We start from the raw sequence: 23,640 nt of genomic DNA, 5'->3' as shown, positions 1-23,640 counted from the left end.
TTATTCAGGGAAGGAAATAAGGTGTAAAGCCTCAAAAATCTGCATATATTAACAACAACAATATTTACAGTATTTATTTGTTTGTTTTTTATTATTATTATTATTATATTTGACTATTATTATTATTATTATTTACTAACACATTCTGCCTTTAAGATGCCAGCGGGGTTAGAATATCTGACTTACGGACAACCCGAACGGACTTCCATGAAGCCTATATATAAAAAATTCAGGCTAAATGCGATGATTCATAATAACAAACACACACGCTACTTTGATAATAACAAACACACACGCTACTTTGATAATAACAAACACACACTCTACTTTGTGACGCTCATGAACATCGCATGGCTTCAGCAGTTTTTCAGCTCCACGTACAGCACAGTACCGCATGCAGTTACTTTCATTTTTACTCTATAATAATAGTCATTATTATTATTATTATTATTATCAGTGTTATTATTATTATTATCAGTGTTATTATTATCATTGGTATTGTACTGTATTATTTCGACTTACCTATAAATTCGACTTAAAGACAGTCTTAGAGAACAGATCTCGTTCTTAACCTGAGAAATGCCTGCATATCCACCTGGCATTATGTTGAGGAATTAGGTATAACATTCATGATACTTATTTTCAAATGGCAGGACATTTATTTCTAAAATATGATTAGCATTTTCTTGTATTTTCCCACATGATTGTGGACCATATGATCTGGTTTATTGTAACAATAATGGGACTGTGATTGTCTGGTTGTGGATCAGCCGTATAATAAAGGGCATTATAATATAGGTGATTATTATTGCAGGGTGTTCTTTGTAGTGCTACTGTCTTTAATCTCCAAGCTTACATAATGCCGCAGGACTATGCTACTGTAGTATGGCACTATACTACTGAGAAATGTGTTTCTGTTATTTTTTTTAATTTTTGTTAATACTTGGCAATCCTTGACAGCCACTGACAGTTCGGTCATTTTCACATAGTTAGCTAGGAGGCCATTTGTTTGTTTTCTTTTTTTTCTAGAATCCCAGTTGCTTGTTTTTCCAAAATCTCAGACAGAACAATGCAGGATAAAATGCAGAAACTCCTTACGTTCTGTCAGGGGAAATCCATAAACTAACAGCACAAATGTTCTGGCATTTGAACCCAAGGAGAGTGGCTCAGTGGTCGGCACTGTAGCCGTGCACCTTCAGGGTTATGGGTTCAATTCCCATGTCAGCTCTGTGTGTGTGATGTATATATTACATTGTGGGGACATCCTGCAATGTGATAAAAACCTGTTATTTTGATATTGTCGGGACCATTTTTTGATCCTCACAAGGGGAATCTCAATTTTATAAAAATATGTGACTGCAATTAAAATGGCAAAAGTCCTGCATTTTGTTTGGTTACCTTTGGTTAAGGTTAGGGCTGGGTTAAGGTTGTCATGTTGGGATTAGAGTTTGTCCCATAGAAATGAATGGAGAGTCCCAACAAAGATGCAATTACAAACGTGTGTGTGTGTGCCTGTGTGTGTGTGTGTGGGGGGGGGGGGGGTGTTTTGAAATGATTTACCGTTACTAATTATACTTGCCGTTGAGATTATTTTATTGGAGAAATATGACAAAAGGAGCCTCCGTTTCTCTTCCTGGCACAGAGCCCACGAAAATAATCCAGAGGCCGAGCGACATGGAGATTATAGTCGGCGAGAGCATCGTGTTGCCCTGCCAGGTAGCCTGTGACCCAGTTCTCGATGTGTCCTTCTCCTGGGCTTTCAACGGCCAGCTGATTGACTTCTACAAGGAGGTGGATCATTTTGAGAGAGTGGGAGGGGTGAGTCACTCATGGCTGCAGGCCTGTTCCTGCTATTTTAACTTTAATTAGCCGAGTTCCCGCTGCTCGGGAAAATGCAGAGAATCTGCATGTCATTCATGTCTAATTATCGGGTCGACAAAGTTCGGGAAGTGAGCAGAAAATGAAGACAGGGCAGGCTCTGGGGGGGTTTTCAGGGAACATAAACGCAATTCATGGAGACCCGCAATCTTATAAAACTCGCTGGAAAACTATTTATTATACCTACCGTCAGGGCTTTAATATGTATTGTTTACAGCTTAAATTCATTGCATGAGGATAAGGGAATCACGTCTAGCAATATAACGCCACAGGCATGTTTCGTAAGCAGTTCTAGGCTCAGTGGTTTTGGGGGCCTATGAATTGTATTAATTTTCCTGGGAGCCCTTCAGCTACCTGACTTTATTAAAATATGAGGTTCATCCTATGAGCTTCAGCCGTGGACATTCTATCATGCATACCTGTTCTCTGCCCGCATGCCTTTCCTGTATGAAGATGCTCAGATCCGAATGTCAAGTACTGTCAAGAGGTTGTAGAACAAACATCAAAGCAACGATAATGTCTGTGCTCTGTGTGCAGAACCGAGACCCAAACAGCACGTGGAGCATTGTCTGAAATAACCATTAATGCCTTCTCTAGCATAATGAACTAAATTTGTCATGAATTAGGCTAAAATAAGAGACAGTAAGCCAAGACAATGGCTCAGCAAAACAATAATATACTATTGTTTACTGAAAATGTAATCCTTTTAGTAGAGGATAAAATAATGTGCTCCAATTTTGCCTAATGCCCGTAGAATCCCAGTAAAACCCAGTTTTGTTCTTTTGTCTGTTAATGGAGAGTCATCCTTTGGAATTGCAGGAATTTTACACTGTGTCTTCGAAATCTAACATTCAGTTTTTCATTTTAGGCAAATATAAAAGAAAAAGGATGACAGAAATAAAAAAAAATGAAATGCTCATATATGCAGAAGAACACACACTTGGGTGCATGTCTAACAAGCATAAATGATGTTGATATAATCATGACATTGCTGCTTCAGGATGATTTGAGATGATAGTGTCATGTTGTTGTTCATACAGCCATGCAGACGTCCCCGTTCCGAGTTAGTGCATCCGAGATCTCTTTACGGTGTGCGTGCATCTGTATGTGAGTGTGTGTACTTGCTCTGTAGTTGATCTCCTTGTCCAGAGGCTTCAGGAATCAATCTCAGCCTCTATAGGCTTGTCCAGTGGGCTCCACTTTGTCATAGTCTTACAGGTTACCCGCGGTCATGAAAAACCTGGATAAGTTTTGGAATTTTGAAATAATTTTTCCAGGCTCTGGATAAGTTTTGGAATTCTTGGATAGAGAGGAAAAGTTATGGAAAAGCTTTGGAAACTAGCATTGTTCATTTTTTTTCCCGCTTCGTCCCGCAACGCGCTAACAGAAGTGTACGAGTGGAAGTCAATAGTTAACTACCTTGGTAAACATCCGTTTCCGCACAGATTTCGCGTATTTGAGATCGCTGCTTTTTTTGCTCGTTATTCCAGTTTTTATGGTTTTATGTTTTTTGCACGTATTTGAATTTTATTGATCAGTTTCCCGTTTTTGAATCTATTTTCCTCTACCAATCATAAGGTACATATAATTGTAATATTTAGATTAATTTTCTTAATAATTGAACGCTATTTGCACATTGGCGAAAGTTGTCCACCGTCTGTGTTTATTTGTTAAACAGATTAGCTATTATCGTACCGAAAATTGTAGCATTACTGTATGCGGGACGCGGAGACAGGAGCGGCAGTCAGGAAATCGGGGAACACGGGGTTTAATGAATGAATGAATGAATGAATGAATGAATGAAATGGCAGGCAAAAAAACATTACAGTGACATTACAATGACCGGACTAAACTGAAACGCGGGAAAAAAACTGAAACGCGGACTAAATACAGAGAACTAATGACAACAATCAGAAACAGCTGATCACACATATGGGGATTCCACACGAGGTTAACGAGGGGGCGTGGCACACGGAAGGAGCGGACGATCGGGGGAGGACAATTACTATCTGAAACTGCATGCATCATCAAATCAAAGCAAACTTGTGGGTTTTGGAAAAATTTATTGTGGTACTGGAAAAGTTTTGGAAAAGTCATGGAAATTTATTCTGCCAGAACTGGGGGAACCCTGGTCTTACTGAGCCAACTTTTCTGAGAATTTCATACTTGAGCCAGACCAGAAAGTACTATTGTGTAAGGAGGTTAGCTGTGATCCTTGTACTAAACCTGAATCGTCTTTATGAGAGATACATTTGTAAGATTTAACAGTTGTCCGAAAGCAGTTATCCTACATCCTTGGACTGTAGGGGGAAACCAGAAAAAATAATGCAAACATGAGAACATCCACACCGTTACACGGATCCCCGGAGACTTTCCCTGCCCCCCGAGAGGCCGAGCTTTGCGTATTGTCTTGTATGTGTAGTTGCAGAATATTTCTATTTTGGTAGAAGTGTCTGCCAAGCAAGTGAAATTGTGCTGTATATCACACTTGCACGTGTTCACTGGGAGGTGGAAATGGCTTCTGTACCGTGGGATTGGTGTGAAAACAGAAAGCCAGACAATTGGCTGTGCATTATCTCTGCTTTGGCATTGGATAATTGGACACAATGAATTTTTTGCCTTTAGGAAATATGAAAGGTGCTTACTGTACACTTTGGGCCATGATCCGTGACCTTAGATCTGTATGGCACTGCATTCTGCGGAACCCTAGTGATCTTGACTGCAGTGTCGCCTTTTAAGCTGACTTTCTTGCCATAGTTCTTCCTAAACTGCCCGTCACTGTTTGCCTCCCTGCCGAACAAAACAGCTTGATGATTTGATAGTTTAGCTAGCGATACCAGCTTATGATTTTCATACTAGCAGCTTTAGCTGGTCATAGCAGCATGCTCAACTGGTGACCACCCCAGCCAAACCATCAAACGTGACCATCTTAGACCAGCTAAAACCAGCTAAAACCAGCTACCAGCATAAACTGGTTTTTAGCTGTTCTTTAAAGCAGTGCTGGCTTTATTTGACTTTTAATAAACATCTGTGGAACTACAGTGTGAGTGTATTCACCTTTTTGTTCAATTCTGTGTAATTATCAACTTATTAACAGCTTGTTCTCTGTTCCCTAGTTTGTTTGTAGATGTCCATTTGAAACCGGAGGGGACAGTTATGAATTTAACAACAACCACCAGCGGGATTCATATTTTTTATTGTTATGGAGCAAGCTTTCTTTTTCATAGATGTCACAGACATTTACAATAATTTCCAAGCTTGTTCAAGCTCTGGCACGTAAAAGTAGCAATTAAACACATTTTCTGTTTTCAAGGCTGCTGCACCAAGACGGAGCCCATGCCTTTATTCCAGCCCTGACTCTGTTTATCTGCATTGTGTCATTACTGTGTTACTCTGTCTAAAACCAAGTGCCTTTTTCTTCATTTATAATTTGCAATAATTATATTTCTTTTTATGCTCTCTGTATTTTTTCTGAACGTTAGAATATTCTTGTGATTTGTGTGCTCGCGTGGGAAAATGTGGGCTGTTTTCTGTCATTTTATTTATCTTGGCCACATATATTGATGATAGATTCTTGCCACTTAGGCTGTTTCAGGAGATTTGATGATTCGCAACATTCAGCTGCGTCACGGTGGAAAATACGTCTGCATTGTCGAAACGGATGTGGAGAGCTTGTCATCTGCTGCAGTCGTGGTTGTGAAAGGTAAGGGATCCAACTTCAAAAAGCAGCCTTCTCCTCTCCACTAAAAGACCCACAAGATCATAATCGAGTTCCTTTTTTGCGATTTGAGTAGATTTCACAACACCAAAAGTACATTATCAGAGTGAGCTTCCAAAACAGTAAATGAAGATTTTATTATGCATAGACATTACTGGGTGAAACTGACTGTGAATCTGCGAAAAAGAAATTGCTGGTTTGAAACATTTAAATAAAAATGAGTAATAAATGAATAGAATGAACATTAGTGAAATGTCTATTGCTGGTACTGCAGTAACTCTGTGGGGGATTGAATCCCAGCCTCGCTTTGTGTGTGGAATTTGCACGTTCTGTCTCTGTCTTGCAGATTCTCTCCCAAAGCTGTTAGTCTGATCGGTAAAATCTGTAACTTTACCCATAGTGTGTGTGTGTGTGCGCGCGTATGTGGATTATGCTTATATTACATTGTCGGGAACAAATGTCCCATACAATATAATAAAAACCTGTTATTTTGACATTGTGGGCACAATTTTTCAGGTCCCCCAAAGATCTGTGAATGCAAAAAACTAAAAATGCCAAAAGTCTTGTATTTTGTTTGGTTACTTATGGTTAAGGTTGGGGCTGAGTAAGGAGATAAGGTCGTCATGTTGGGATTAGAGTTTTCCCCATAGAAATGAATGGAGAGTCCCCACAAAGATATAATTACAATGTCTTACCTGTGTGTGTCAGTGTGTGTGTGTTTGTCTGTGTGTGTGTGTATGTCTGTAATCTGCAATGGACTGATGGACTGGTAACCTGCTCTATATTGTCTGTAGCTTCCCCTCCAGCCTTGTCCAGGATAAGTGACTGAAGATGTTTTGACTTGGTTAATGTAGCACCTTGAATTGGCACTATGTTGCTTTGCTTGATAATTTGGCTTATATGTTTCAAATAACATTTACAGATGACAGTACAGCACAAGGCAGTATCAAAAGGCAGGTTCAAAGTTTGTCACAGGGAACCACGAAAGCATGAAAATGCTGCGTTAGATCTTTGGAAAAGAGAACATCTCTCTTGGAAGTGGTCAAGGGAAAGCAGCACGTCCAAGCATTAAGCCCTTTTCTGTCAAACGTCATTTTATAAGTTTAAAAGTAGAGTCATAAATTATACCTTTAGAGCCTGAATTATTTCCCAGTTGAGCAGGAAATTGATATGTAATTATAGGCAGTCAAATAAGGTTAGATATTGCTGATGGAGTAGTGGAGCGGCATTGTGGGCCGCGGCTGCTGTGTCGACACTAACTTTGCTAATTGTCTGATCGAGTCAGGTCCCCCAGGACCCCCAGGCACCGTGGTGGTGGAGGAGGTGACAGACAGCACCGCTCAGCTTTCCTGGAGTCCTGGCAGAGACAACGGCAGCCCCATCACTGGATACATCATCCAGGGGAGCACAGCCTACACTGTGGGCTGGCAGGTGGTCAATACAGGTAACAGTGCAGGCAAGACTACATTATGGATGGATGGATGGATGGATGGATGGATGGATGGATGGAAACCTAAAAAAAAATTGCTTGATTTTCAGTCATCATTCTAGGTACTGAAGGTTTCGATAAAAATGTCTTTGCTTAGGTGTAAGACCATGTTTCGGTTTTCCAAAAAATATCTAAAAAGACTTTGATTTGAAATGAAGCTAGACATAGATAGATAGATAGATAGATAGATAGATAGATAGATAGATAGATGATAGATAGATAGATAGATAGATAGATAGATAGATAGATAGATAGATAGATAGATAGATAGATAGATAGATAGATACGCTAGTCATTAAGAATGATTTCTCATCTACAGTAACGACCTGGCCAATAAACCTGAAATACGTTGTTCCTGACATATTTCTTTGATTAGCATTGTCTGTATGGCACCCTCTGTCATTCACAGTGCCTGAAACGATCGATGGAAACACGCTGACAGCCACCGTGGTGGATTTGAATGCCTGGGTGGAGTATGAGTTTCGTGTGGTCGCCAGTAACAATGTGGGCATGGGGGAGCCCAGTCCTCCCTCCATCAAAGCCAGGACAGAGGACACCAGTAAGTGTGCTCTCCACATCACTTCCTTCACAGATTTCATGCCATTTACAAAGAAATTGGTTAATTCATTTGGAGTATAAATATCAGGGATGGGAATCAGCAGTGACCTCCCGATACAATATTATCGCGATACCTAGGTGGCGATTCGATATGTATTGCGATTCTGTAAGTATTGCAAACAAATAAAGTTGTCATACTGCTAAAGCTTTATTCAGTAGCTGCACAGCTGGATGAACATGAGTAAACATGGCATACTCCAAAGGATTTTCCTCCTCAAAACCCAAAGGCAGCATTTAAACAGTGTGAAACAACTTTATACAACAGTCTAAATTTTAACTTAAAATTAGGAGTTAACAAAAAGCTACATTTGCTGCTGTCGTGACATAAACTACACAGTTTTCATGCTTCTCCATGTCCTTGTCTATCTCGGGATGATGCCTAGCAACATGTGCCGAATGTTCATCGTATTACAACTATTCTTACCATCCGCAGGACAAAGTTTGCATACATGACTTATGTCCAACTTACCAATTAAGTTTTGAAAGCGAAAATACCTCCATGCGTTGAATTTAAACTGTGGAGGAGCAGCACGAATCGCTGCTATGCCATCCGCCATTCCTGTTATTGCTAAACAAAGTTAGAAAATAATTGTCTCCTACTACATTGGATGCTGTGCTGCCAGTCAATGTGGGCATAGTTTTGAGCACGCCACCTGCAGGATTATAGAGAAACAACGTTTCTCCACCCTGAATCCAAACATATACAGATCACTTATAGTGATCACGTCTGTAAGGGTGAAATTGATTGCTATAAGGAGATGAGCATTATAACCGATTTTTTTTATGGTAGTTTTGCTGCTGCAGCTCAGTGGCTCGCATAAGCTTTGATGAGTCTGTATTTGTCATTAAGAGAAAATAACTTTCTTTTTCCCGCCATGTTTTTTGTGCACGCTGCATTAGCCTCGGGTTATCGCAAGGCAAAGTAGGGCGATCATATTTTGTCATGTTTAAAAAGACCCAAAATGAACACTGTAAATGGACTACTTGATTACTATAAGCAAATTGTTTGAACTGAATTTGTACCGGAATGATTCTGTCCCAAACTTTTTGATTCATGTAAGTGGTTGATCACTATAATCCTGGTCACTATAACCGTAACCACTATAAGCAATTTCCACTGTATAAATTATAAAAGAGTAAATAAACGGTTTCAGAGTTAGTGTAGTGATACATGAATCGCTGCACAAAAGAATCACAATACATAAATGAATTGATTTTCTCTAATAAATATAGATGCATGTTTAAATAGTCTGGAACTCTATTATGCTGTGTATAATCTCTGTATATGTGGATGTAAACAAAAGTACCAGGTTGAATGATGAACCTTAAGCCTTTTGTTATTTAATTGTCTAATGACTACACACATCTTTTATTTATACCTTTTATAAATGGTTAAGTTGCCTTCTCTTTTCCAATCAATCTCTTAAGTTTCCTAAGGCCAAGATGAGTTTACATGACAACATAATTCACAGAAAATATCCTAAACGGTAAATAAGGTGATAAAAGCACAACATGCAAATATTACAAAGATGTTTAGTGAAATACTGTTATCTTGCTCTTCCTTCTTTTTGATATTATGCAGTCCCCGATACAGCGCCCTCTGATGTTGGGGGAGGTGGTGGTACTAAATCTGAACTGGTGATAACGTGGGAGGTGAGCTGTCTTTCACACATTACTCTTGGTAATGAAATATTTCTTAATGGAGCAGGATTTACAGCCAAAGCTCGGTCAGTCCTGTTTGTCACGTCCTGGCCGCTGTGTCCGCCTGGCCCTCCTCTCTCCTCCCTGACGTGCCTGGCCCTCCTCTCTCCTCCCTGACGTGCCTGGCCCTCCTCTCTCATCCCTGACGTGCCTGGCCCTCCTCTCTCCTCCCTGACGTGCCTGGCCCTCCTCTCTCCTCCCTGACGTGCCTGGCCCTCCTCTCTCCTCCCTGACGTGCCTGGCCCTCCTCTCTCCTCTCTGACGTGCCTGACCCTCCTCTCTCCTCTCTGACGTGCCTGGCCCTCCTCTCTCCTCCCTGACGTGCCTGGCCCTCCTCTCTCCTCCCTGACGTGCCTGACCCTCCTCTCTCCTTTCTGACGTGCCTGACCCTCCTCTCTCCTCCCTGACGTGCCTGGCCCTCCTCTCTCCTCCCTGACGTGCCTGGCCCTCCTCTCTCCTCCCTGACGTGCCTGTCCCTCCTCTCTCCTCCCTGACGTGGCCATGATGGGCCGCACCTGTTGCTTGTTGTCCCTCATTAGTCCATGTCTGTCTCCTCATCACTAGTCTGATCACTGACGTCGCTCCTCCTGTCTGCCCGGTTCCGGTTCTCCTCTCGCCCACTCGTTTTGATCCCCCTGGTTTTTTTCCTGTCCCTGTTTGTTTAAGTTTAATAATAATGCTGCTTCTGTTATGCCAAACGCCAGCCCTAAAGTCCTATGTCTCTCCTATTGTGACATTTATTTTGTGTGCAATTCTAAAAGTTTATACAACCTTTTAATACAGTATTAAGTGAAATTACCAAACACAGAATAGTCTTTGAATTCAGCAGTACAGTATGTATGCTATGTTTATAAACATGCAATTAATGGTACACGATTTATAGCCAAAGCTACATCACTTCTGTTCTGATTTTTTTTTCTTTTTCCTTTATTATTCATTTCTGTTTGTGCATGTTTGAGAAATTCCAACAGCAATATATTGGAATCATTTTAACAAAATATACAAGCTCATTTATACATTTATTTCATGTATAGAACTGCACAGAATAACTCCTACATTTTATACAACCAGTTAATATAGTCTTCGGATTGAGCATCACCCATGCTTTGTCAATGAATGCTATCATCAGTAACATTTAATTAAGCTATTTTAACCTCCATGGGTCCTAGGAACTGTCTGAATAGACATTTATTAATAATGTTATTTTTTCAAAAATTTCTGGGGGGATAACAGAGTATGGTTCTAAATACTGGGTCAGGGTGCCTCTGGGTTTTAGTGGGATACCAGCTGCTGTTGCAAATCTGATGCCCTGTCACAAGTGCGACAAAATAGCCAGTTTTTTTCAGTTATTTGCACCTGGTTTGTTTGGACTGGTGGCCATTTAAGTGATTCTGTGTAAGAGAGTAAGCATGAGGTAAGCTACTAAACAAAAATACAAGGCTAATAAAGCAGACCAGAAGTGTGGATGTATTAGAAAGGCTGGAGAAAGACCAAGTGCCCAGGTAGCCATGAGTTGAGGTCACCCAGTCAGGATGATGTAATGGTTTTAGCGAGTATTTGGGTTGAGTGTTTGAAGATGGAGGTTAGATCCAGAAGAACGATACACTCGTCATCATCTTAGGCAGGGGGCAATCAAATATTTCAGTACAGCCAGCGGAGATTTGAAAACAAGCCCTTGGGTCAGAAGAAACCAGTAGAGATGATAAGCAAGGCATTGATGGCGGTCACCACTGTAGAGCACCGCAGAAGACATTCCACTGTAGAGCACCGCAGAAGACATTCCACTGTAGAGCCCTGCAAAAGACTTTCCTGTGCTCAGGAATTAGACCTGTGAAGGGCCTAGAGGGCAAAATTATGGGATTTTTATACAGTGACCAATGACTGCATGCTTAAGATGAAGGGAGACAAGAAGCTGACACATGATACTTGCATCTTTAAAGTCTGGACAGAAACAACCAGAAGGGATGTATCATGGATCGATGTGAAGATAGGAAGAATGCTGAAATCAATAAAAAGGAAGTCCTTCCTTTTCAGGAATGTACCACACGGAGTGAGAAATGATATTTATGAATTTAATAGCATGGTTAAAAAAAAAATTAAAATGCAATTGCATCACGTGTTAATAAGAGTAGCCAGTGAAATTCTGTTATTTTCTGCAAATGATATTTAACATAAATTGGTTTTCCTGGAAACCCTTTCGGCCTTGGCCTAAAGCAATATTACAGGGTGTTGAGGTGCCTTTAATATGCCTTAGCATCTACAGCTAAATAAAAAAGGCAAGCCACTTAAAATGATTAAAGGGGAATTAATGGACGGGCGAGAAGCAAAGAGGAGTGTTTTTTTGTCTCTATGTGTTTTAATATCACTACAGTTTTGTGTTCTGCTCCCAGCCGGTGCCAGAGGAACTGCAGAACGGTGACGGCTTTGGATACATCATAGCCTTCCGACCACAGGGCGGCATCACCTGGACACGCGCCGTCATATCCACGCCCGGACTGGGCAGATATGTCTTCCGCAACGACACCATTCCGACGTTTTCTCCATTTGACGTTAAAGTGGGAGCGTACAACAAGAAGGGGCAGGGCCCGTTCAGCCCGATCGTCACGGTGTATTCGGCGGAGGAAGGTAACCAATGTGTGGACGCTAGAAGAGTGCGGGAGTGGTCCTTCTGCAATGAACGATAACTGATCCGAGTTCAGACCATCCATGTTTGAGCTGCATTTAGTGCTAATATCTGGTCACAGGTCCAGGAAGTGTGCTTCTAATACGTTTCTGAAACACTGTGTTTTCCTAAAATCGCTTTGATTTTTGTATTTACTTGAAAAATAGATCTCTCTGCAACTTCGTCGCCATATTTATAGGTCTCATTTTATTGCATTAAAATACTTTTTTTGTCACTTATTAGGACATTTTTTTCACATTGCACTTAAAAACAAACATTAAAGATTTCCGAGGGCTCAGTGTAGAGCTGTAATTAATGCAGTGCCGTCACAGAAGCAGCAGCTGCTTGGTTTGAGAAGCTAAATAAGATGTTTCATGGATATTTTTTATTTTATTTTTTTGCCGATGGTGTGCTGGTCAGGGCCTGCTCGGGACGACCTTCTCTCTCGTTTCGGCATTGGCACCCACTATCTCACAGTCACACGCAGACTTGACAAAATATCAGGCTGCCAGATTCAGTCTCCTTGAAGATTAAGGTTTATGGAAGAAGCTCCCTGCAGTTTTATTTTTTTTAACGCTGGAGGGGATTTTTAAATGTTAAAATGTAGTTGTTTTGTTCATGCTGCTTGTTTTCTGTTGTAACGCTTTGGTTGTATTATTTTAAAGGGCCTCTTCTGATTTTAATGTCAATGATACACTTTCACCATGACCAGAGTGCTCTGCTCTCCCATTGGCTGCTCCCACCCTGCCACAGAGGATATGCTCTTTTAATCATTTTCTTTGCTTATTTGATTAACCCTTTACAGGACTTATCTCCCAATTTCAGAGGGCATTTGCACAATTCTGGCAGTTATCCATTACTACAGATAAGCTTCTTCTCCTGCCTCTGATAATATGAGAAATCACTCTGATTCTGATGCTGGTTCACTGCTGATTAAAACTTGCTTCAAATACTCAACGTTAATGCCACATACACAGTTGTAGATGTGATTTTTAACTTACTGAAATCTCGCATTTTGTCGCTCGTGGTTCTTCTTTGATGCTGCAGATGTAGTTTTGAGAGAATTTTTTTAATGCTGATGGGATTTTTCTGATCGTTACAGTAAATTAGAGGAATTCTGATGTGTTAATTGGCATGTGAATTTTCTACATCAGTGTCATAATCTTACCACACTGAGATACCACTCCTCTGTGTCTTTTTGAGTAGTTGTTTTTGTTGTTGCTGTTGCAGTGCCAAGCGTGAGGCCAGGCCGGGTTGTAGCCCACAGTATTACATCCTCGCAAATTGAAGTCACCTGGGGAACCCCTCCATCCTCTCCAGAAAGAGTCCTTGGATTCGAGGTAGACTGCCTCTTCCTGATTTATCTTTAAAAAGGCAATTATCTGATTTCAGTTGAGCAGGTTGTTATTCTGGCATCCTCCTCATGTGCTTTGGAATGAGAGTTTACGTACAACTGCGCGATGTCTGTCACTTCTGGCCCGTAGCAAAAAAAATGCAGAAAAATGTGGTTTCCATGGCAGCGCTCTGAAATAAAAAGAGGCATTATGTCAACATTTTTCTGGAATCACAGTATAGTTAATAATAAAACCTTTCATTTTTAAGGAGGCTTGTTAAAACACACTTTATTAAAACCTCCATTTTTTTGCGATGAGCCAAATGTGCAAACTGTTAAAATATTTCCTGATAAACCCTGAAAAAAGGATACATACCACAGGCGATTCTAGGCCCTGTTTACGGGCACTTCAGGCGATTCTAGGCCCTGTTTATGGGCACTTCAGGCGATTCTAGGCCCTGTTTACGGGCACTTCAGGCGATTCTAGGCCCTGTTTACGGGCACTTCAGCCTCCCTGTTCTTTTGGCGCTTTTCCACTGCAACCAAGAAACGAGTTGTACCCAAGCCGTAACTTATTTGCAGGGCCGAAAGCATGACTAGAACGAGCTACCAGTGTTCTGTGCATGGATTACCTGAAGAAAAAAGGGTATATAATTCTATATATTGTTCATTTTTGGTAATATATCGCGATGTATTGTTGCATTCCCAAAAATTTCCCACATCCTACTTAAAGTACCATAGAACAGGATTGTATTCGCAATGCAAAATTACACAAGTGAATGCTAATTCCGCTAGTATTTAATGCTAACATAAGATCTCACAGACTTGTTCGCAGAAATTAGTACGTAATAAATGACGGTGTACACCATGTGGACAGTATACTGTATCTGCGTCTCTTCGGTATTTCATCATTGTTGCTCTCCAAACCCAACGTCTTTACCGAGCCGAACCTTCTGCAGTGGAAAACCGAAGTGAGCTGGAACCGCGCTGTAACTAGTCTCTCTTCGCAGTACGGCTCGGTTACGGCTCAAATCCTGTATGCCAGTGGAAAAGCTAAATCCATTCAGCGATTCCATCCCATATTTCTTGGAGACAAATCCCAGACTCGCTTCTGATACACACCATGGCTTTCTGTTAGAATGGCGCCTACCCATTCAGTTTCTGTCCTTTTCAGCTTCCAGTTTGTTAAACTTCTTCATCCTTTCCAGCTAATAACACATTGTCATTTTATAGCATACTGCAGGGGACGGACAAAATAACAGAAATACCTAATGAAAATCTACAGAATCCAAGAACAGCTGTGCTCGCAATTACTGTTTTTAATACCGTTATCTTCAGATAATGAGATAATTTATCTCTTTATCTTGATATTCCAAAGCTTGTTTTCTGAAATTTACCTTAATATATAAGGTTGATCTGTTGCTGTGTGTACACACGCTATGTATAGTGATATGATGTGGCATTTCCCAGGTCATAGGTCAACTTAGAGACAGGACATGACATGCACGTCACGGGAAAACACTTACACGGGTATAACACTTAATTTTAACATTAAATGCACGGATGCACACATTAAGTAACACAATTACAGTACATATATGAGCAGCATTGCGTACGGCATAACCGCCCCATGGTGTCACACGTTCATCCCTGTAATTATTCAAAATAAAATATCTTGCTACCTCGAGATAATGAGATAATTAAGTACGGGCGTTCTTAGTTTCCGTAAAAAAGGACGTCAGCTTAACTAAGTCAAACACTGGAACCGCAGCTACAGAAGTCGTATTGCACTGAATGGCACTTAGCAGCATGTTAATATATAAAAAATATTTTAAAATGTCTGACCGTAAGTACAGTGATATGTCAGTGATAAAGCAGGCCCCCTAAGCAATGGAAACATGAACATGTTCTGATGAGTCATTTTTCAGCAAAATCTAACAATATTCTTCTCCTAGGGTAACCCTGTTCATAGGACATTAATATATTGTTTCTTTTTTTCTTAATTTTTTTTGTTTTTAGCTCCCATTTACGTATCTTAATTTTTCTTGTCATTAATTATTTTTGCTCATTTTTTAATATTCTGCAACCTTATTTCTTTTCGGCAGTTCCATGTCGATTGAAACCTTAGGTCCTTATCACATGAGACGAATTCCAAACGTGTTTATTTCCTGAAAGTGCAGGTTTTTATTTCATCTCATCCTTACATCTAAAAACGTCAATATATTTATATCGATTTTGTCGCCCCGCGTTACAGGTTACGTACTGGGAAGATGATACCAAGCCCGACACAGTCGGAAAAGTCCGAATATCTGGAAATTACACGTCAGCTAATGTCAGTGGACTGCGAGGAAACATCCAGTATTATTTAACTGTTAGTACTTTCAACACGGCAGGTACAGGACCTCAGTCTCTGCCTGTCAATGTCACCACTAAAAAACCACGTGAGTATCAAAATCAAGATTAAATCTGATTGACACATTCTGTAGTAGTTGACGCGTATACATTATGATTTTGGTGTTGTTTTTTTCATTGTTAATCCTAATAAGCTTCCTGTGATTAGTTTATCTGGGTCTCTGAGAAGTAAGTTATTTAACGGGAAATGACAGTCAGTAACTGTGGCAGAGTAATCGATCCATTATTAAACCAGCAAACCTGCAGCATACACAGCAGAAGAGACAGGTAAAACCACTACTAACTAAAAACCAGTGAAACAAATTTAAATTCATGTATGTGCTGCAGTGCTGGTCTATCTTTGGTTAAGCTAGTGATGATCACTTTTCAGGATGAGGAGTGCGCACTGTCATTTTGTGGTACACTCAGTAGCACACCCTTTCACAATGTGCTGCTTTAACAAACTGGGACATATCTTTGCAGTAGGTAAATTGTCAAGAAACCACATACCGATGTTTCTGTGCACGAGTCGAGCTTCTGTTTTACCTGCGATGGTGGAGGGCTCATTGAAAGAGGCATAGCCCACTGGCATGATCACAGAGTGACCTGAAAAGAGAGAGTCTCACATTAGGAAATACAGATAGGAATCGGGAGGAACAATATCTCTGCCTGTTGGAAATTTATGATTTCAGGTCTCAGCCTCGCTGTCTCTTGCCGGCCTTTTATGACCTATAGAGCTATACTGTGGATTAGATCTACCAGAAGATCTACAGTCACCATCCACTGAAACGTGATTTAGCACTAGCTGATACTGGATTCTCGTAAGAGGTTGCGAGGTCCTAAGCATAGCGCTGTGGAAGCACGAACGCTAATTTTGGTCATTATGATATCCGTCTACTCATTCTTCTGGCATGTCCTTGCAACACCGCATTCACTTTTGTCTTTTCCTTTTTTGTTTTCTGCACACATGTCCAATGCGAAGACACAGTATGCAGAAGCGTACGATATCTCCCACCCACACTGTCCTGTAGACAAACGTAGAGTGTTTCCAAAGCAGCTGGCTCACTGTACTGTTTGTCTTGCTCACCGTTGGCAATCTGAACGCATAAAGTCTCTCTGCTTATAATGATGGCTGCGTTACAATGCATTCACTGTAACAAAGTCTCCATTGCAGTGCTCAGCCAGTAGGTCTCTGTCCATCCACTCTGCAATCATGGTGGCTTTAGTCATAGCTGGGGAGGGTACATAAACTGCAGACATGCACACTAACCAGCACCTGACCAACCCATTTCCCAGGTTATAACTAGTATTAGGTGAAGATCACATAGGTCTGAATTTGCTAGACTATTAAACCCTAAAGGAGTGTGCTCTCTATTTTATTTTATTTTTTGATAGCCCCTGCACAGCCCCCTCTGAATATCGAGTGGACCCTGTTTGATTCGCACCTCACCTTACAGTGGGACCCCGTGATTGCCTTGGAGACTGAATCTGAGGTCACTGGATATCAAGTGAGTGATGCACCCACCACCTCTGACCTCTATCCAGCAAACGGCGATAACTGGAAAGCATCTGCTAAGCGTATTGTGGGCAGGTGTTCAGGCACCTTGGAATGTTGGGCCGCAGACCAAAACAAGGCAATGTAGAGCATCCCCTGTTTATTTAAACATCGTTCTGATCAATTGAAACCTACACAGTTTACTATTTTATAAATGTATATATGCGGACATTTTTGCTGAATAATTATACACCACAAGGAGCTCTTTGTTCTTAAGTCCAAACATTCCTGAATTGTCCTGTTATGTAATGCAATTTCTATGCATATTTACTTTGTACAGCTAGGAGTCATCTGACTGTTTGCGTTCTCCTTTTAAGATATCATACAGAAGGCATCGTCAAAGCAACGCCAGTTTCATCACAACAAACAAAACTACGGTGGACTTAACGCTCCCCAGCAATGACGACTATTACGTTCAGGTCAAAGCGTTAAGTGAAGGCGGAGAGGGACTGGGTAGTGACCTCATCCACATCCACAAACTCAGTAAGCTTGTCTTGTTTCCAGAACACAGTGCAATGACAGTTAAACACTTCTGATTCAAGCCATTAGTGAAACTCCTTTTAAGCTGGTCTTCTTCCCAGATATTTATCTGCATTGCAGTATTGCTAGCTATTCAGTTAGTATTCCTTGCATATAATAATTTTATTTTATTTTTTATTTAACCTGTATTTAACCAGGAAGGTCCCATTGAGTTACAATAACTCTTCTTCCAGGGAGTCCTTGAGACATACAAAAAGGGCATTGTGTGTTGCCGTCTTCTGCTTAAAACTGAAACCTGACCATGCGATGGTGTACAGTCAGACCTCGGACATTCGCGAGGTTAGGTTCCAGAACCCGTCGCGAATGAGGAGGATTCGCGGATGTTTGGTAGAGTCACTAAAAATGGCAGTATGTGCTTATTTCTATAGTTTAAACCCTAAATATGACCCCAGTCATGCTCCCAAAACACTGTAATTTCATTTAAAAGTTAGCTTAATACATTACCTTTAAAAAAACCAAATGTTTGATGTAAAAATAGAGTACAGTATCGCCTAACGGATATTTGACACACTAGCACATTTACAGTACAGTATACTAATGCTAACCCTATTAATTCATAGACCACAATTGGCTGCCGTTTTCTTTTGCATTCACAGTAAGGTAAAATAAGTAAACTAACGGGACTGTAAAGTTATTGACAGAAGTCATGTACGTAAGCAAGGTACAATTCAATAAAATAGGAAAACATGTACGTGTAATTTTCGCGGATCTGTGAATCGGCGAATCACGAAGCTGGAATGCACGAGGGCTGACTGTACATAGTCTGTTGCATAAGTATGGATGTATGGATGTTCTGTCTTCGTTCTTAGATATCTGTGCTTCTGGTGTTTTCCAGGTATGGGTGCGCATGGCTCCCGAGTGTCAAGCCTCCGTTCGGCACCCATGATCCTGGCCTGCTCTTCAGTAATCTCCACACTAAGCTTGACGTTGTGATAGCTGAGCCAACCACACAGACAAGACATAGCCTTCTTTTAACTCATCCTCATATATTTTTTTTTTAATTCGTAATGTTTTCATCAGTAGCATATGTAAATCAATGTACCCAAATCTCAGTTCCAGGGAGAAGGTGTTGAAATGTACTGTTTCGGAGAGTGCGTATTGTAAGCGGAGATGTTCCAAATTATCCTTGGTGTGCATGTTGCTGAACAAAACAATCTTACAAGAGACAATGTTGTTATATAAAAAAAAAACAAAATGTCCATATGAGTAGATTGCTTGTTTATGTTTGCCTCAATGATCCTTGAAAATGATAATGCCTTAATCCCATTTACATACCAAAGTAGTTGGGAAAATTTATTTACATATCATGTTGTGTTTGTTTCTTTTATATGTTTTTAGGTGTTTTTCTTAGGTGCTTAATCCAAGCCCAGACATAGGATGTGGATGATTGGATGATGAAAATACTATTTTTGTCCAACGAAGCCTGGTGACGATGTTTCTTGTTTTGAGCTTTAATGCTTAATCTTATTTAGCAGCATTTTAATCTGGTTACATTGTTACGCTATTTTGCTTTTTTTTTTTTTGTCTCGAAAGCAAAACAGCAGTGTTAGAAAAAGATGTAGATTTAGTTAGTCTGCAATTTCATTTAGTCAGTTTGCCCAAAATGAAAAAAAAAACATTCATGGTATGTTTCTGACAGACAGTAGGGGAAAAAAAAACATTGAATCGGGGACCAGGGCTAGGAACCACTAGAATCACCTGTGCCTCTTAAAAATGTAATTTTAACTATTGCTTCTTTTCTCTGTAAAAAGAACGTTTAAGATCTAGACCCGTCTCATGCTACATTGGACTGGGCTAAGTGTAATGTGCAGCTCTTTACGGTGTAGGGATAATGATTACGCAGCGCAGGACGGAATCCCAGGCCGCCGAGGAACTCTGACCGCCAGCAGGCCGAGCCACTGGCTTCGCGTCATATTATTATTTTTCAATTCAGACTTACTCTAGCATAAACTTAACCTTGACCTGACGGACAATGCGTTTGGCTTCTCCTTAGAGTTACGCTACATGAACGATGAGACAATTTAAGAACAAAACTAGTGCCTTTTTTCACTAGAAATTGTAGGTCTAGCTCTTCTCTTTTGACAGCCACATTAATAGTAAATTTGTTAGATGTATATAATTAGCAGACATACAACAAACACTAAGGAAAATTAACAATAAGTTTTATATAGAAGACATTAGTGGCAATTGGTTGGTTTATTAAATATCTATAAGATGGACAAATAGAAGTCTAAATCTTAAATTCTGTACAGTAAAAGTGCAGACCCAGCCGTGTAACACTACACACATACATATGAACACATATGTAGGATTTTGCTTGGACTGCATAATATAGAGAATTAGGTTTCACATGTAATATGTATTATGAGCAGACAGAATAAGCATATCGGGAGTAATACAGATTGATGTTTAGCACTATTTAGAGATGGTATTTAGTCTTTTGTGTTATATCAGGGCTGCCTACTTTCGGGGGGGGGGGGGGGGGGGGGGGCATTGTTCAGATAATGCTCAAATGATACCTGTAGACCTGAATTTTTCTGTCGGTCAGCGTGGAAATGGCTGCTAATTCCAGGGGGATGGTGCCTTTCTCAAACCCCGGCTGTCTGATCCACCCGCACCGAGGCTGCGTTCCCTGCTGGCCCTCGCACGATGCACTTCCTTTCAAAGTCTAATGAAAGCACAAGGAAATGAACCAAGGTGACGTGGCGTCCCTGTTCAGCCGGCGGGACTGGTGAGCTGGGCCCTGCAGGCCCGTTACCTCCAAACAGCACTTACGGTCGGGCGGCCTAACTACTCCCTCACTGAGGCCTACGCTCATTGATTAGGCCTCAGCAGCAGAGCGAATGGGATATCGATCCTTCTTCCCAATTATTATAGCCGTCAGAATCCTGACGGCTGATTGATTGACGTTGCCGTCGCAGGTGTTTGGTAGATTATGTTCTGATACGTCCTTTGTCTCTCTCGTCTTTCCTGTATCTTTCTTTTAGCTAGTCTTTATGAATGAAACCGCATAAAAAAAATCTAAATACACTTCTGCGAAATGTGAGCGTATTTACCATAAACTAGTAGTTTTATTTATGATTTGCGAATTCTCTCTGAATCATGTTTTCTTGTTATTGAAGATTTACCGTATGTTAACCGTGTTGAAACTGCAATTGATTAGTGCATCTGTTCATTATTTTGGTGGGTTCAGAAATTGTAAAAGACAATGAGTTTGTAATACTTACCATAATGAAGCATCAGAATGGGAACATTTTTAATGTTTTCATTCATACTTTCTTAAAGGTCAAGTGTTGTTTAGGGATTTTTATAACGGAAATGACTCTTGTAACATAGTTTTTATTTATAATATGGGCATTTCTGAAGCATTATTTTGCAGTGATGTTATGGATTTTTATGAGTTATTGAACTGCAAACAGCAATTTTCAAAGCAATGTCTGGACTGTACACCCAGTGTATAATGGAGATTACCAGATACAGTCAGATGGAATTATCTGTCACACAAAAAACAAAGACCAAGCTTTTATATAAATCAAGGCCATATGTAATAAGTAATTATGCAATATGCACGAATACACAGAATATAATTATGAAACCTGCACATGAAACCTTTTGAGAACTGTACAGTTTTTGGGACTAATTACTTGAACTTGATGTAGTAACCCTGCTCCAAATCTAGTATGGACATATAATATAGTTTGTCAGCTAGAATTCATTATTTTATTGTATTGTTAATATTATTTTGCAGGATGTGAATTGCACATCTGATCTGTCCATCCATCTTGCAGTTGGTAGAAGGTTGTGGTGAGTTCTTAGATTTCACATATTTATATGGCTAGATATGAGGTTACATTAAATCCCTAAACTGGTACTCAGCATAGCTGTCCATTACTATCATTTGAGATACGTAAAATATCACTAATCATTACTCAAAATGCAATTTAGTTTATCAGGAAAGTTTTCATACAGTGCATTGGTTTTTCTTCAAAATGTACAAAAATGTCAAATACACTCAGTATCCAGTTTACTAGGTACTCTAGCCCGTTCCTCCGAGCAGCGAGTGATGTGGCTGCAACCGAATACATTACATAGTCACACAGACAGGGCCAGGAGATTTAGTTACTGTCTAGCTAAACATTAGAACGGCTGAGACGCCTGATGTAAGGGATTTTTGAATGTGGTGTGACTGTCGGTGCCAGACGATGGTTCGAGCCTCTCAGAAACAGGCCCCCCCTGGGATGTCACTGCTTTGCAGTATCTAATGTTTATAGAGAATAGTGAACAAAATAACATCCAGTTAGTGGCAGTTCTGTGGCTGAAAACACCCTGTTAATGAGAGAGGTTGGCGCAGTATGGCTAGACTAGGCTGAAAGGAAGTGTCAAAATAACAGCCCTGTACAACGATGATGTGCAGAAAGGCTTCTCTGAAATCACAAGTCACCTACCTTTGAAGTGGTTCTAGCAGACAAAGGGGGTCCTACCTAGGACTACCTAGGTGTACCTGTAATAATGTGGGTACTACCCGTTACTAGGTAGGTGTCCCTAATAAAGTGGGTCCTACCTGTTACTTGGTGGGTGTACCTAATAAAGTGGGTTCCACCCGGTACTAGCTACAGTAGGGGTACCTAATAAAGTGGGTCCTACCCGGTACTAGCTAGGGGTACCTAATAAAGTGAGTTCTACCCAGTACAAGTTAGGTGTACCTAATAAAATGACCACTGAGTGTATGGTACAGCACTAAATTGTTTTATATAGAAGTCTTAATTTCTTGTAAATCTAGAATCTAAAGAGTTTAAAAACATATTGATATTTTTACAACACTTGGCCTTTGATTTTAATACCACTGTATTAATTGACTGTTTTTGTTATCTCTGTGAGATAAATGATTTAATAGATCTTTTCATATTGAAAAGTTACTTGTCAGTCTTGTATACTAAAGCTGTGCATGCATAACATTGTTTGGTGGATTTGTGTTGATTTTTTACAAAAAAACTAACTAATAAAATGTTTAAAGTAGCAAACTTTTATTCTACGTGTGGATTATTTGGTGTAATTGCCAGACATTTTAATGACCATTTAGTACATTTTTGCTTCTTCTTGTGAACTCATTATTTTTTTATTTGGACAGCTATCCAGCGATACCAGACCTTTTTGCTTGTTTTGCATGATGATGTGCTGTTGCCAGTGTTTCACTGTGGAAGTATTTGTGGATAAAAAAGGCTAATCCCAAAATGGGATTTTTGCAGGGATGCACCACTTGATTGATCCATAATCATGAGACCTGGTCTAACAATTCGTAATGAACTCAGCCGTTATGAAACACATTGACTGCTGGGCACAGTTTTAGAGAGGCTCCTAGAATGTGTAATTGCACAATCAACATGCAGTGTTTTTTTTTCCTTAAGACATGGATAAAAGATGATGCTAAATTGGATTGAAGGCAGTCTCTTATGCAATCTAATGCAAGGATTGCAAAGCCTTCAACAAGCTCAGCTCGAGGGACTCGCGTGCTCATAGTAACTGACTTCTTGGTCTGGCACGATTCACTTCAGATTACATTTTATTAATGCCATATAATTTCGAAAGTTGAAGCAGCCTTGACGTCTCCTAGTTTTCCACTTTAGACTTTCAGAAACTGATTTGTTTTAATTACACTGAAATCAGGAGTGAGTCATATTATATATTTTGTACATGCCTGTTTCATTCAGAAGCTGATCAAAAGCCAATCCTGTACTTCATTTATTTATTTATTTTA

General features: G+C 40.2%; 1 protein-coding gene across 2 annotated transcripts in view; it reads left to right on the top strand.

Annotated features, from left to right (window-relative positions):
• The window catches only part of LOC111834587 (contactin-3-like), a 75,934-nt gene extending 53,028 nt beyond the window's left edge, over nt 1-22,906 (top strand). For both annotated transcript variants that reach the window (XM_023794059.2, XM_023794060.2), the window contains 11 exons: nt 1,643-1,818; nt 5,464-5,581; nt 6,882-7,040; nt 7,495-7,644; nt 9,286-9,356; nt 11,795-12,029; nt 13,297-13,406; nt 15,654-15,840; nt 17,186-17,298; nt 17,663-17,828; nt 18,721-22,906. In XM_023794059.2, coding sequence (XP_023649827.2) covers nt 1,643-1,818; nt 5,464-5,581; nt 6,882-7,040; nt 7,495-7,644; nt 9,286-9,356; nt 11,795-12,029; nt 13,297-13,406; nt 15,654-15,840; nt 17,186-17,298; nt 17,663-17,828; nt 18,721-18,818 — 1,583 coding nt within the window. In that variant the 3' untranslated portion in view covers nt 18,819-22,906. The remainder of the gene's footprint in view (nt 1-1,642; nt 1,819-5,463; nt 5,582-6,881; nt 7,041-7,494; nt 7,645-9,285; nt 9,357-11,794; nt 12,030-13,296; nt 13,407-15,653; nt 15,841-17,185; nt 17,299-17,662; nt 17,829-18,720) is intronic.
• Nucleotides 22,907-23,640: the final 734 nt, after the last annotated feature.

This window comes from Paramormyrops kingsleyae, chromosome 8 (assembly GCF_048594095.1).
Source record: "Paramormyrops kingsleyae isolate MSU_618 chromosome 8, PKINGS_0.4, whole genome shotgun sequence".
Classification (NCBI taxonomy): domain Eukaryota; kingdom Metazoa; phylum Chordata; class Actinopteri; order Osteoglossiformes; family Mormyridae; genus Paramormyrops; species Paramormyrops kingsleyae.
The sequence above is the reverse complement of the archived record's forward strand: the minus strand, read 5'-3'. Positions and strand labels throughout refer to the sequence as shown.